Below are 12,959 nucleotides of genomic sequence, written 5' to 3' on the forward strand. Positions count from 1 at the left end.
TTTCCATTGAGCTGATTTTATTGATGATTTAACCTTTACAGCACTGTAACAAAAGAAAAAAAAAACAAACAAAAAGGAAAACAAAAGTGATGGAGAATACATAACTTTAAATGCTCTAGTTACAAATGGTGGCCAAGGATGTCTGCTAATGAAAATACCTGATGTTCAATCAGGATCGGGTTATTCATGACTGAAAACTTTACAGGAGAGTGACAAACAGGTTCCATCGCAATAAACTGCTCCCAGGTCAGTCAAAGAACTGGGTCAGCATGTGAGGAGAAGGTGGATCAAAATTAGAGCAATGTGAAAACCAATTAGGTTGTAAAGGATGAGGTTCTAATTTATCCTCCCTTTTATAGCGCTCCAACCAAACACACCCCATCCATCCATGTTAAAGCGTGCTGGGGCTGGGCCACAGACAACAAATGATGATAGGCTTGTTTTGAGTCCTTTCAGCAATGCAATCAACAACCAAACAACAACTGCCAAGAGCCTCGAAGGACAACCCTCAGAGACAAGGAAAGGCCAGAGAAAACGGGTGCAGTCTAGGTCTCATAGTTGGGGTTCTTGCGGAGGATAACAAATCCCTCCAGGATTGGCGTGACGGGGAGGTATTCCTCCGTGGCCAGCTCCGCCCGCTCTCCGTGAGCCAGCAGCACCGGTGTGGTGTGAGTCTGGAAACCTGTGATGGCCTTGGGTTTGCCTGCCTGGCCTACAACATCTACAGCCTGTGGGGAAAAAATGACAAATGCAATTAATTTTCAATTTCTTCCATGCTCACTGTCCAAAGGTTAGAGTATATATAGTTTAGAAGCTGGTAAAGGCTTTTGAATGTGAAGTCAGACATTTTGGTGCCAAAAAAAAATTAATAAATGGTTTTATTTAAATCACCAGGAGAACAAATCTGTCCATACGAGGAGTTTGTTTACACTTCCAGATTAAAATAGAAAGTGCTATGAAATAGAAAGTGATATCTAGAAGCTCATTGAAAAAAAAAGTACAACAGTCAGAGATTTACTCTTTTTTTCCCCCACTCCCAAACAGCACACATTATTCCCAAGCACCAACAACAGCACTCTTTAGTTGGATGCCATAACTGATTTAAGAAGTTAGTTACTGTTGAAATCTGAAACAATACAGCTAGAAGAAAAACGAAACAAAACAAACAGCTATATAAAAAAAATGTTTTTTTTCTTTGAAATGCTGTTCAGGAAAGATCAATATTCTTCAACAGATAACAGCAAAGCTGAAAACTCTGGAGCTTTCGACTTGTGTTGTGAAACGCTATTCTCTAAGTCTTTTGGAAATAAGGATTCTCCTGCTGTATAATACATAACCACACCAACAGCTAATGTAAAAGGCCAAAGACATTTTAAATTGCCAACTCAAAAATCCTTTAGCCTGTTAATAAAAAAACATGTTTTATATCAACCGTTTTCTAACACATCCAGTATGATCTAAATTATGTTTCTAATACAAATAATTAATGATTATTTAATGAATTATCATTCATTATTCAAAATAATGAATAAGAAAAAGGTCCATGGGAATTTTAATGGGAAATTGGAAATGGCTAAACGTGGTTGTAAGAATGTCAGAAGAGAGGTTCATTCTAATTGGTTCATCATTTTACAAATTCAAATTAGCAATTAAATCATATTCCCACACTGATTAAATCTTAACAGTTTACATCATTATCATAGTCTCAACTAAACATCAATTTAAGTAAATTTATATTACTACTTATGATTCACAGAAAAAAGACAAGATAAATATCTAAGGAATTTATGCATGGAAAAACTAGTTCAGGATATTATAGAGGAGGAAACCTGCAGCTACATATTTCATAATGTACTGTGCCTGGCTTGTTTTCCTAATTTAGTGAAAACAAAATTAGGAAAACAGCTGCAAACATTACAAGTCCGTTGGATTTTATTTAACTGGAAAAACAAAGTTGTGCATAAATTTCTAGTGGAGAGAAAGCAATACTTTGCTTTAAAGGGTAACAAACTGCCTTCAGAATTAACTACACAGCTTTGCAAGATTAAATGTCAGTGAAACTGATTTATGCTGCCTGAAATTAATGAGCAGGTCAATAAGAAATTGTTTGATTTCCTCTGAACTTGAACTAGCACCCTCCCTAAAATCAATTGCCTCACTTTCAAAAACATACAATTTGAAAACATTTTATTAGTTGTTTAATGGGAGGCTAATTATTCTCATCTTTACCTGTCCAACTCTAACAGACACAGGCAGCGGTCGCAGCTCCTCATCGAATGTAACCAGCATACGGGGCTGCATGGCAGCAACCAGGCCATACAGGATGTAGTGAGACTTGCCCAGGATTACTGAAATGCACACAATGAACAACATGGGTTCATTAACACAGACGACTGACAAAAATATTGAATTTTCCACTGCCAACACAATAACAAATGTGTGTAGAGAACCAAGAGGGAAAAAAAACAAAAAAACTTACTGTTCTTGACGTCAAGGAAGGAAACGAGCACGGTGAGTAGTCCGGCCACGGCAACCTGACTCATCAACTGCCTGTCACTATGGTAGGGACAGAGTGTGAGTGTGCCTTTGCCCAGGTGAGTCAGACCCTGTGGACGCATCAACAACAAAGGCTCAATAGATATTCACACATACAGTTTCCTTGAAGTCCACTAATGTCTGATGAAGGCTTCACGTTGTTGTGCCACACACCTGTGCCAGTCGGACCATGAAGAGATTGTTGGGATCTTTAGCATGATACTGGGCCAGCTGTCGCAACATGGCTGCCAAGCGGGCATTGTTTGTGCCTAAAGACAAGGAATTAAATTCAGACTACGCTACATTTTGAAGGGACTATATGTAAGAAAATGAAAGAAGCAACTTGTAGCTGCATTAAGAGGTATTTTCTGTAAGAAACATCAAGGATTTAAAGAAAGTCTAAGAAATGAATTCACAGATAATATTCCATGCTAAAAGCAGATTCTAATATTTTTTAAACATTAAATCATGCTGATGCGTACCACTGCCCACCATGCCCATGGCAAAGATGGAGTTGTGGGAAACCTCTGGGTCGGCGTCGTGAGAGAACTTGCTGAGGGTGTCCAGGATGTTCAGACGAGGATTGGATACGGAGATGAGAGCGAGGGCCAGGGGTACCGCTCGCCTCAGGGTGGGCTCTCCATAGCGCAGCTGCAGCAGTGAAACATGAAAATATAAGCATCAACGAGAACAAAAAGTCACAACATTATTTGTCTGGTTTAAACTGATAAAAACAGCTACCCTTAGATTTATCCCAAAATAAAAATATGGTAAAGATTAACAGGCGATAATAGAAATGAGAGCGACATAATAGAACAGACAATAACGTAAAATGAAGAAGTTATGAAAAAAATAAAGAAAACTGACCAAGTGTCCAAATGTTCGCAGAGCCATTTCAGAACCAATTTCCTCTCCCATGGCAATCAGGGCGATGCCGAGAACAGCAACCCCCTGAAAGGAGAGAAACACGTCAACATAAACTTTCTTATTGAAACTCCCGACTTACAGTTCCAACGACCAAAGACGATGTCAAAAAAATATGAAGCAGTGTTGATATTTTTCATTTGATTGCTTGTGTGACTAAAGTGTGACTCGTTCACGCAGCCACGAGCACTTCTGCAGCTGTTTCTCCTTTTTTTCCCCCCCTTTTTCCCATCCAACCCCAGTAATAATCACATTATTATCCACCATTTGCGGTGAATTAATACATTTCAGTTGGATCTTTCTAATGCGAATGTGATGCAGTAACCAGTCATGTGAATTTTTTAAATCTTAATGTGTGCCACATAACTCCTCTATGTATAGAATAAGTAAATCTAAACGCAAATTTTAGACTTACAAGAGGTGGTATAATACTTGTATCTGGGTGTAAGTACTTTTTAGAGGCCAAAGCAGCAGCCAGAGGCTTTATGTGAGACAGTACTTTGAAGCAGACTGATAGGCGAAGGCGCTCGCTTCAACAGTCCCCCTCAAGGCCGCTGCAGGCTGTGAGAAGCACCAACAATCGGTCTGGTAACACACATACACACACGCGCGCACACACACACACACAAAGGGGAACCTTGTTCTAGGCTTTGAATCATACTGTAAATAGGGATGATTCAAAAACTCAAGCATGTAACCGTCTTATTTTGTCGCTCAAGTGTGAAAATGTCTGATAAAGAGCTGCTTAGATTTGTTGCCTGAAGTCAAACATTCCTTCTGAGATAAGAAATATAGTCAGTTTCTTGTCTATCACTTCTTATCATGGAGCCTTTGTGTACCTATAAAGTGAGAAGTAACTTTTGCATTTGTTAATATTTTATTCTATCAGCAGGAAATAACACAATTTGGAAGATAAAAATGTTGTATGAGTTCCTAAAGAGAAAATCTTGACATACTCTTTGATGCTTCTTTATCAATGGAAGAATGGAGCAATCATACACAAATGGGAGGGAAATATGAATGGAACATTAGACACAACATACAAGAAATTTTTAGAGATGTGTGGAAGTAACTACTAACATTTTGAAATCAAGCAACAGTGATCCCTACCATCTACTGAGATCTTCTGCGATGACTGGAATCATCAGATCATTGATAGATCAACAAGTTAGACTCTGCTGTCATCAGAAAATCTTCATATTTGTAGGATACAATGCCATATTACAGAGAACATATTAAGAAAAAAAAACCTTTTGGCAAGTTTCTGTACTTCTATTTATGCCTATACTGTCCTAACACTACGTCAAGAAACACTCACCTGTTTTCTGCTCATAAGTTAATGTTTCTTGGTGCAGGGAAAATGAGCCATTTCAGCACTTCCCCGTTACCTAGTAACCATGCAAAAAAAAAGATGCCTTTCCTGCAGTCATCCAATAAGTGGAGACAAAAAATCCTGACTTAGTTAAACACATGCAGACAGCAGTAAGGGAGCACAGAGCGTACAAACTTTGGAAGAAAATTGTCAGAACTTTCGTTAAAAAAAAAATAACTGAATCGTAAAACGATATTGCTTGAAAACACAGAAGCTGTCAGATTTGGTGTTCAACATCACAGATGACGCTGACAAATCCTCACCTGGTGAGAGCCCATATCAGCAGCTGTCTCCTTCTTGTCTTTGTCTTTTTTATCTTTCTTGTCTTTGTCCTCATCCTTGTCTTTGTCCTTGGCTTCATAGTGCTCACTGCAGATATGGAGAAGCTGCTGCACTTTCAGCACATTCCCAGACCCTAGGGGGACAGAATCAGAGTATTTTAGGGTTAATCAGTTGCTATACCGTATATGTATCCACATATTAACACACAATAAAGAAAAAAAAGAAAATTTAAAAAAGAAAGCTTACCTGCATACGCACAGATGTCCACTAATGTGTTAGCAAAGCTACGGAACGGTTCGGGAACAACCTGCAGAGCTGCCAGGGTCGTCTCAATTGCTTCCCCTTTACCTGAGGACAATAAAAAAGACCCCCTTTAATCAGAAACATACTTTAAAAAAGTGATTCAGTCAGCATGTCTTACACAGTTTGCACTGAATCATTTTATTCTCCTCACACTGTGAGCATACCCAGGTGGTTGAGTCCCAAACCCAGAGGCAGCCAACGAGCGTAAGTGTCCTTCAGCTCCTGTTCGTTCTTCTCCATGATGGTCTGGACGATGGTGGAGGTCACGTCACCATTACACGACCCCACCGCTATCATGCCGCACGCCAGCGCCGTCACACCAACCACCTTCACATTTTACACAAGCACTTCAACGGTACTAAACTGATATCCAGTAAAATAAAAGGCAGTCTTAATTGACGTTTAGTTGTACCTCCATGCTTGATTTGGAGTCTCCCATGACAGGAAGAAGCAGGGAGAGGACGTCTTCTCTGTTGGAGCCTGCATAAGCAAGACCCAGTCTGCAAGCAGAGAGTAAAAAAAGAAAAAAATGACGTTAATCTGTACATCTACTTTATGCTAGCGCTGGGCGATAAACCGATATTATCGATTAATTTTTTTTTAAAGATCTTGTTTTTGGAAAATCTGGATTCTTTTTCACCAATGCATTCCTGGAGTTTCCATACTTTAGAGTGATGTCAGCACACCAAAGGCCTACCATCTTGTTAGCTTTGCAGCTTTTATTTATTTGAGTTCAGTTGAATTCACTCTGTGACGAAAGATTGGGGCAGGCTAAGATTTTTATGTTTTAATTATGAGAGGAAAGTAATAATATTACCAGAATAAAGTTGTAATATTAGGAGAATAAAGTAGCAATTTTGTGAGAATTCATTACACAAAAAAATTAAAATGAGGAATGTTGAGCATCATGTCAAGTTAGACTTAGGTATAAGTTTTACAGCCAATACTTAATCTTTTAACAAATCAGCACCAAATTATTATCAGTAGTACAGCTTTGAAACGATCATGCTAGATCTTTCTGCTAGTATTATGACTTTATTCTTCATTTAAATAAAAATTCCCATAGCCTGCCCCTAATAAGGAATGATTGAAATAATAGCCACTTTAAAAAAAATATTTTCTGTCATCTGTAAATTATTTTTCAAAAAAGAAAGCAAGCAACAACAAAAAAAATTAGACCTGGAATGAATAAAAAAATTATTTTAAAAATTGGAAATGTTATTTTCACGCCATATCGCCCACCCCTGTGTTGTGTTATGGAACTTAGTTGGAGCATAACAACATTTCTCTACAGACAGAAAGCCTTACCCAAAGATGGCACCTATCCTCATGATGTTGCTGTTGTGGAGAACGTAGTCTGAAAGCAGGGCCAGGGCTGGGTCACACTCGTTCCTCACGCCAGAGTTCACAATGCCACAGGCCAGGAGCGCACCAGACTGCAGAGCACAGGCACAGAGATGACAGTTTATCCATGACTCAGTTTCACTGCTGGTGCCAACATGAAGCCCGGCTGAGCAGGCAGTGCCAAGACCAGATGTGAGGATAATCTGATTGTTTAAGCCACATTCAGACACGCTACTGGAACTTGGTTCTGATGCCACTTGTAGGTTAAAAAGTTATAATTTTATAGACTACATTTTTCAAAATCCTCAATCCCTTTTCAAGTCAATTTTCAAATATATAAATTCAAAACCAAGCCTGCCGCAATACGCAATTGCATGCACCTCATCATACCTTAATGTAGTCCTCAGAGGAGTAGAGGTATTTGTCAATCTGAGTCAGACCACCGTCCACGTCCCAAAGCAGGATCATACCCAGAGAAGCAGCAGCACTCAGCATGCCTGAGGACATTCAGTTTTAAAAAATTAACAAGCAGCGGCTCAACGGATTTACTAAAGACAATCAGGATTACAACAACACATGTCAAAAATGTTGTATGTATGCTTGGTGGGTGTTCCTCTACCATGATCTTTGTTCTTGTACAGCCACTTGTTGCCATCATCTGTGAGCAGCTTGTCCTGTCCGAAAGCTGCGTTGACGAAGCCGTTCACAAAGGAGGAGGCCAGGTTCATACGAGCCGAGTCCACCTGGGAGCCGCTGCCGCCAAACCCTGTCACATGTCGCACAGAGGTGAGCAAACACACAGCGGGTTCAACTGAAAAATTATTCTGTTCACATGATAGAAATGCAGCTTGTTAAACCACGGCTCCAATTGTTTTCCTGCTCAAATTTCTAGAGTTCTCGGGGCTTTTCAAGCAAAGGTTTCAGAGTAGTGTTGGATGGGGAAAAATTTCTATTTTGTGCAGATTTTCAAATTGGAAAAATAAGGAAGTAAGAGCAGAAAATGGAGGGAGTAATGAGTGGATTATTTTACACACTTATCTAAACTGCATAGGAGCCCTGCCAATTTCTTTTTTTGAATGTCAAACAAGCTTCAGGTCCATTTATAATCAATTTCTCTCGTGAAATTTACACACAGCCTAAACCAAAAGGCAAACATGAAAAAAATATTAGCTCTTGTGATTGTTTTATGTAACATTTTGATGGAATGCCCATAAGAAGATGATAATAATGGTACTAGACATTTTTCAGATTTTCTCATTATTTTGTCACAAACATTTCCTTTCTTGTCTTCATTTTCCAGGAATGTGGACTTTTGGAACATGCATTTTCAAAATGCATGTTCTCTGCATAGAGAAGACTAGAGAAGTCTTCTCTATGCAGTCTTTGTGTTTCTTTAATTTTTCTACAAAAGAAACACATTTTGTAGCGCTAGCTGACGAGTCAGTTTTCAGAACTGTTTTCAGAAATGTTTGCAGCTCTTAGCAAATTTTAAGCTGGACAAGCAGTAAACATGGCTCTCTGTTATAGCTGATCAAACACTGGGAGTTGAACTCACTGTTGTTTTCCAGGTGGGTTTTGTAGATGTCATCTGGGACTTTGGGTTCCATGATATCCAGCTGGAATAAACAAAACACTTTGTAGTAAATAAAAGTCAAACGTAATCAGATAAGGTGATTAGCACAGAATCTTATCTCCAACCCTGGTCTTCAAATTCTTAGTATCAAGCTGCATGTGATTTAAAATCCACAGATTTAGGGAGTAATATATCTCTTGGACGTAATGATAAACCTCTTCCCAATAAAGTACAAAGAAAAATGTCAGTAACTTTTTATAAAGCATGCTGCAGCCACCATCTCCTACCTCTCTGGCCAAGGCCAAGAAGTTGCTGTTGAGCTGAACGTTGGACATGATCTCTGTCAAGTCTTCGTAGTCTTCTACGTCTTCATTGAGTTCCAAAAAGACGCCGTGACGGCCCAACATGAAAGCCATCTGCTTCTGGATGACGCTGCATGAAAAGGACACAAACTACGCATTTAGTACAAATCCACAAAGACAGGGAGGTTTCACAACAACAAGCTAATATAACAACTGCTCATGTGATTATTAGTTTTTCGTAGTATAGTTATATTTCAGTTGGTCAACAACAAAAAGTCCAGTCTCCTTACATGTCTTTGCAGGATGTGAAGATGTTTTCAACCAGCTCCATGTCGTTGAGCATCAGGGCCAGCCGCAGGGCCTCTGGGTAACGGTTAAACTTTCTGAAAATGTTCAAAGCGCACCTCAGCAGGGCGGAGTTTTCTGGCTCAGGAACATAACTCACACAGCTAAAAAGAAGAAAAACAAAAAAGACATTAAGCCAAAAGTGAAGATGCATATTTCTAAACATCTACTCTGCGTTTTCTGAGCAATGGGTGCTAACCTGGTGAGGTACAGGCAGACTTTTCCGTAGGCGTTTTCATCGATGTAGTCCCCCAGCATGTCCAGCCTCTCGATCTCCATCAGTAGGTCGCACGCCTCATGCTCTGCGTTGTGAGCCATATTGTAGGGCACAATCTCCTTCACCAGTTTGAGCAGAGTGTCCTGCTGGGCTTTGTCATTCTCCTCCACTTCCTGCCATTCTTTTGCCACCTCACCAGCAAGGTGCCTAACAGAAATGGGAGAGAATTTGAGAATAAGCACTAATCTCAGATAAAGCTAAATAACATTTTAATGACAAGTCATAACACCATTTTACGTAACTTTTAAAAAGCTCCTTGTCTTGTACTCAATACTGCATAGAGAAGACTAGAGAAGTGCAAATAATCCAAGTTTTAAATTCTTGTTTCTCAGTGTTTAACTGAAGGCTTTCTTGCCATATATACAATGTCAAATATCTGATTAAAAATACATAAATATGTTGACATTAATATATGCAAGTAGAAACAACATAAAATTTACTAAAGAACCACTGCATATAGAAAAAAAATTAAACAGATGTGTTCTAACTCTTATTTTCTTCTTCAAAACAAAAAAAACACAGCTTTACTATTGACCCAAACAAATGCAATTGTGATTTCCAACATAATGAAGCCGTTCTAATGACTACCTGGTCATCCACAGATGGATAGAAAAAAGGAAAAGCAAAACAAACATGTCAAAATCTCTACATTTCGTTTATCTGAAGGTTTTTACATATGGAGTAACTCATATCCGAGGGAACATTATTTATTTATTTACCTGACATATTCATGACCCCAGGAGGCCAGCTCCTCCTGAGAGCCCACCAGACGGTACTTCAGACATTCCCGCTCCCCGCTCATGGTCATGGCCAATACAGACACCACATCTGCACAGAAACGCTACAACAAAAACAGAAATAAATCATTTAGTCAAGTATGAAGATATCAATATCTGCAAAGCATCACGATGAAGAGCTAATATCATTGCCCTGTTTTTTTTGTTTGTTTGGTTTTACCCACAACAATACTACTATTTAACTATACGCATAAGAGTTTAAATTAACTATATACTAGAATTGCTGTCACGGGTTCTCTCCATCTCCTTTCACTGTTGTCAGTTTATTAGATGTTGAGCTTTACATGCAAAGTTTAATAGCAATAACAACCCCATTAAACAATCAGCTTCTATAATGCACACATGATCTGTCGGAAATAAGATCAGATTCCTATGAAGATGCAAAGGAAGAAATAAGACTCATGTTTTACATGCAGCTCTTATCTCAAACCAACACTGAACACAACTGTGCTCAACATCCCTTGTTGGTGGTGAAAAAACAATTTTAATCACAAAAAGACAATGATTGGCATCATTTTGATGTTAGAATAAACTATAACCTTACAGAAAGTAAAAACGAGGCTCACCTTGTTCTCTCCGGTGGTCATGCCCTCGTAGATTTCCTTTAGTTTGCCATAGTGTGGGCGCAGAAATTTCAGGGGCTTTGGCACGGAGGTCATGGAGGTGGTTGAGGAGCGGATTTGTCGCCTTAGCTCTTCTAGCGCTTGATGATGCAATGATGCGTTCTTCTCCTGTTGAAAAAAACAAGGAAAAAAATATTCTCAGCTGAAGATCGGACATCCTAACACACACACACGCAGAAGAAAGGAAGTTTGCAACACTCACACTCAGCCTCTCCACCATCATCTCCAGGTCCTCTTGTAATTGCTTGTCTTCTTCTGACTGAGAAATTGTGACAAAATGAAAATTATTATTATCAAACATTAAAGATCATTTTACAAAAGAAAAGAGGCAATGATAGAAAAAAGCGTCAATGGTGTATTCGTGGTGCTTAATGCAGGAGAGTGACAATGGTCAGAAAAAAGAAAATGGATCCAGTCAGTTATAGTTGTACTTAATGATAAGATAAAGTAATTGAGTCTTCATCATTTTCTTAAGTTATCAGTCTAAAAGCACAAATAGACATAACAAATTCCATCAATAACCAAAGCTGTGTTTTTAATCTTTATAGTTTTGAGAAGAAGCTAGTACTACTTTTTAATTTTTTACTTTTCTTTAAAATAAAAAGTACTCCTGAATCAATGTTTCTGTTTCTTTTTTTGTGTGCATGGTTTGTATCTCAAAATGACATTTTCCTGTGGAAGAGTTTTCCTCTGTATTGTTGCTACATGCATGCATGATACTACATAAATAAACTGAATTTGGTTGAATTAAATTCACTCAAATAATTGCTCATCAGCAGCTGTAAACCACTTCTACAAAAACACGTTTTTGCAGTGTGCCATCCGTACCATACAGGTGTGTGTCAATAACATGCCTAGAAGGTTGAGCGCTGCGATGCATGTTAATATTGCATCGCAGTGCAATGTTAACATGCGCTGCGACAAAAATCACAGAATTTGTGATTTTGTCCACAAAATCACAAATTCTGTGGACCAAAGCCACAGAATTTGTGGCAAAGTCTTGTTTTTGTAGAAGTGGTTTACAGCTGCTGTTGAGCAATTATTTGAGTGAATTTAATTCAATCAGAATAAAGTCAGTAGAATATAAAAGTTTAAGAAAGTGAACTAACAACAAAGTCTCTTCTCTATACAACACAAAAAAGCAGGATAACTCAGGTTTGCAAAGCTGCTTTTGAATCTACAACAATAATTTCAGAAAAATGCTATTTGAACAAGTGAGATAAAATCAGAGATGTTTGATAATCATGCACTGAAATATTAATGAAAAAGTCTTAGAGGGCGCCTCTACGCCTGCTGGATTATTCTAGTTAATAAAATAGTTATGTGACATTTCTGATGAACATATCCGAGTTGACAGTAAGTGTACGTGGTCTATAAAACAGTAACCACCCAATGGACTGAATATTTGTGGGTGACTTATCGGCGACTTTCATACGCCGTGGAGTTACAAGTCACACGTATGGAAACATATAAACAAAGCAGACTAAGGTCAATGTGCTCAATAAATTTAAAATCATTTGACACACAGTTCATTTAATTTAACTCATGACAAGCTTAATCACAGATGCAGTTCTGTCAATACGAAGCACATTTTGCTGTGGGGTTATTGTTTAGACCCAAGCTGCTGTGTCATACAGTAAAGTTTAGCTAGTAGCACAGCTAACACAGTAGGACGGATAATGCTAGGCTAACAGTAGCTAAAGGGCTTGAACTTCAGTCATTTGTCCTGTTACGTCTGTAAGTACATACCAGTGTTAACATTTTAAGGGGTATGTTTACAATTCGGAAAACCAAGGGGTTTTAGATGGTATAATTAAATACCAGAGACTATGGCCCGCTATGTCGGTGTTGTCAAAGTGACGGTGACTAAGGCAAATATCTGCTCCAGACCCTGCGCTTATAGTTAGCACATTTTCAATGAATCACCACGCTCCCCAAACTTACCAGTTCTTGTTCCTCCTTCTTTTCTTTTTCTTTCCCAGAGGACTGCTGTCCCTTTTCCTTATCCTTGTCCTTCTCTCCCCCCTTTTCTGTAGGCTTATTATCTTTCTTTTTTGCTTCTTCCATGGTGGTAGCTATCGGTTAGCTAGGGAACTGTGCCGACTGGTAATTGACTTCTTCTGATAAGACAGTACAGCGTGTTTACCCTTGAGCGCCCCTGGTGTGCAGTGGAGAGCTGTCTTTGCTGCTTGTGCTACTTCACGTACCATAAAAATAGGAATTCACAGTGAATGTAATGTTTACATTCTTGTTATTGAGTCTTCAATTTCATGAATAATTAT

General features: G+C 38.7%; 1 protein-coding gene across 1 annotated transcript; it reads right to left on the bottom strand.

The window, feature by feature from the left end:
* psmd2 (proteasome 26S subunit ubiquitin receptor, non-ATPase 2) lies at positions 1–12,821 on the bottom strand. The gene is made up of 21 exons (XM_008426196.3): positions 12,622–12,821; positions 10,880–10,936; positions 10,621–10,785; positions 9,977–10,098; positions 9,180–9,404; positions 8,926–9,084; positions 8,621–8,765; positions 8,316–8,376; positions 7,380–7,526; positions 7,151–7,257; positions 6,725–6,852; positions 5,829–5,916; positions 5,581–5,743; positions 5,360–5,461; positions 5,095–5,246; positions 3,403–3,486; positions 3,018–3,186; positions 2,710–2,804; positions 2,480–2,606; positions 2,230–2,348; positions 1–728 (listed from the first exon to the last, which is right to left on the bottom strand). Exons 1-21 carry the CDS (start codon positions 12,742–12,744, stop codon positions 546–548), a joined length of 2,721 nt encoding a protein of 906 aa, XP_008424418.1. The 5' UTR covers positions 12,745–12,821; the 3' UTR covers positions 1–545.
* Between the last annotated feature and the right edge of the window lie 138 nt (positions 12,822–12,959).

The sequence above is a fragment of the Poecilia reticulata genome, chromosome 13, assembly GCF_904066995.2.
Source record: "Poecilia reticulata chromosome 13, P_reticulata-male-v2, whole genome shotgun sequence".
Lineage (NCBI taxonomy): Eukaryota > Metazoa > Chordata > Actinopteri > Cyprinodontiformes > Poeciliidae > Poecilia > Poecilia reticulata.

What these genes read in the sequence shown, in the direction of transcription:
- psmd2 (XM_008426196.3), bottom strand. Translation starts at nt 12,744, where the DNA reads ATGGAAGAAGCAAAAAAGAAAGATAATAAGCCTACAGAAAAGGGGGGA. An exon ending in AGGATAGGTGCCATCTTTGG is followed by an intron (nt 5,917 to 6,724) that starts GTAAGGCTTTCT and finishes CTCTGCTTGCAG; the next exon opens with ACTGGGTCTTGCTTATGCAG. An exon ending in ACTCCAAATCAAGCATGGAG is followed by an intron (nt 5,744 to 5,828) that starts GTACAACTAAAC and finishes TAAAATGTGAAG; the next exon opens with GTGGTTGGTGTGACGGCGCT.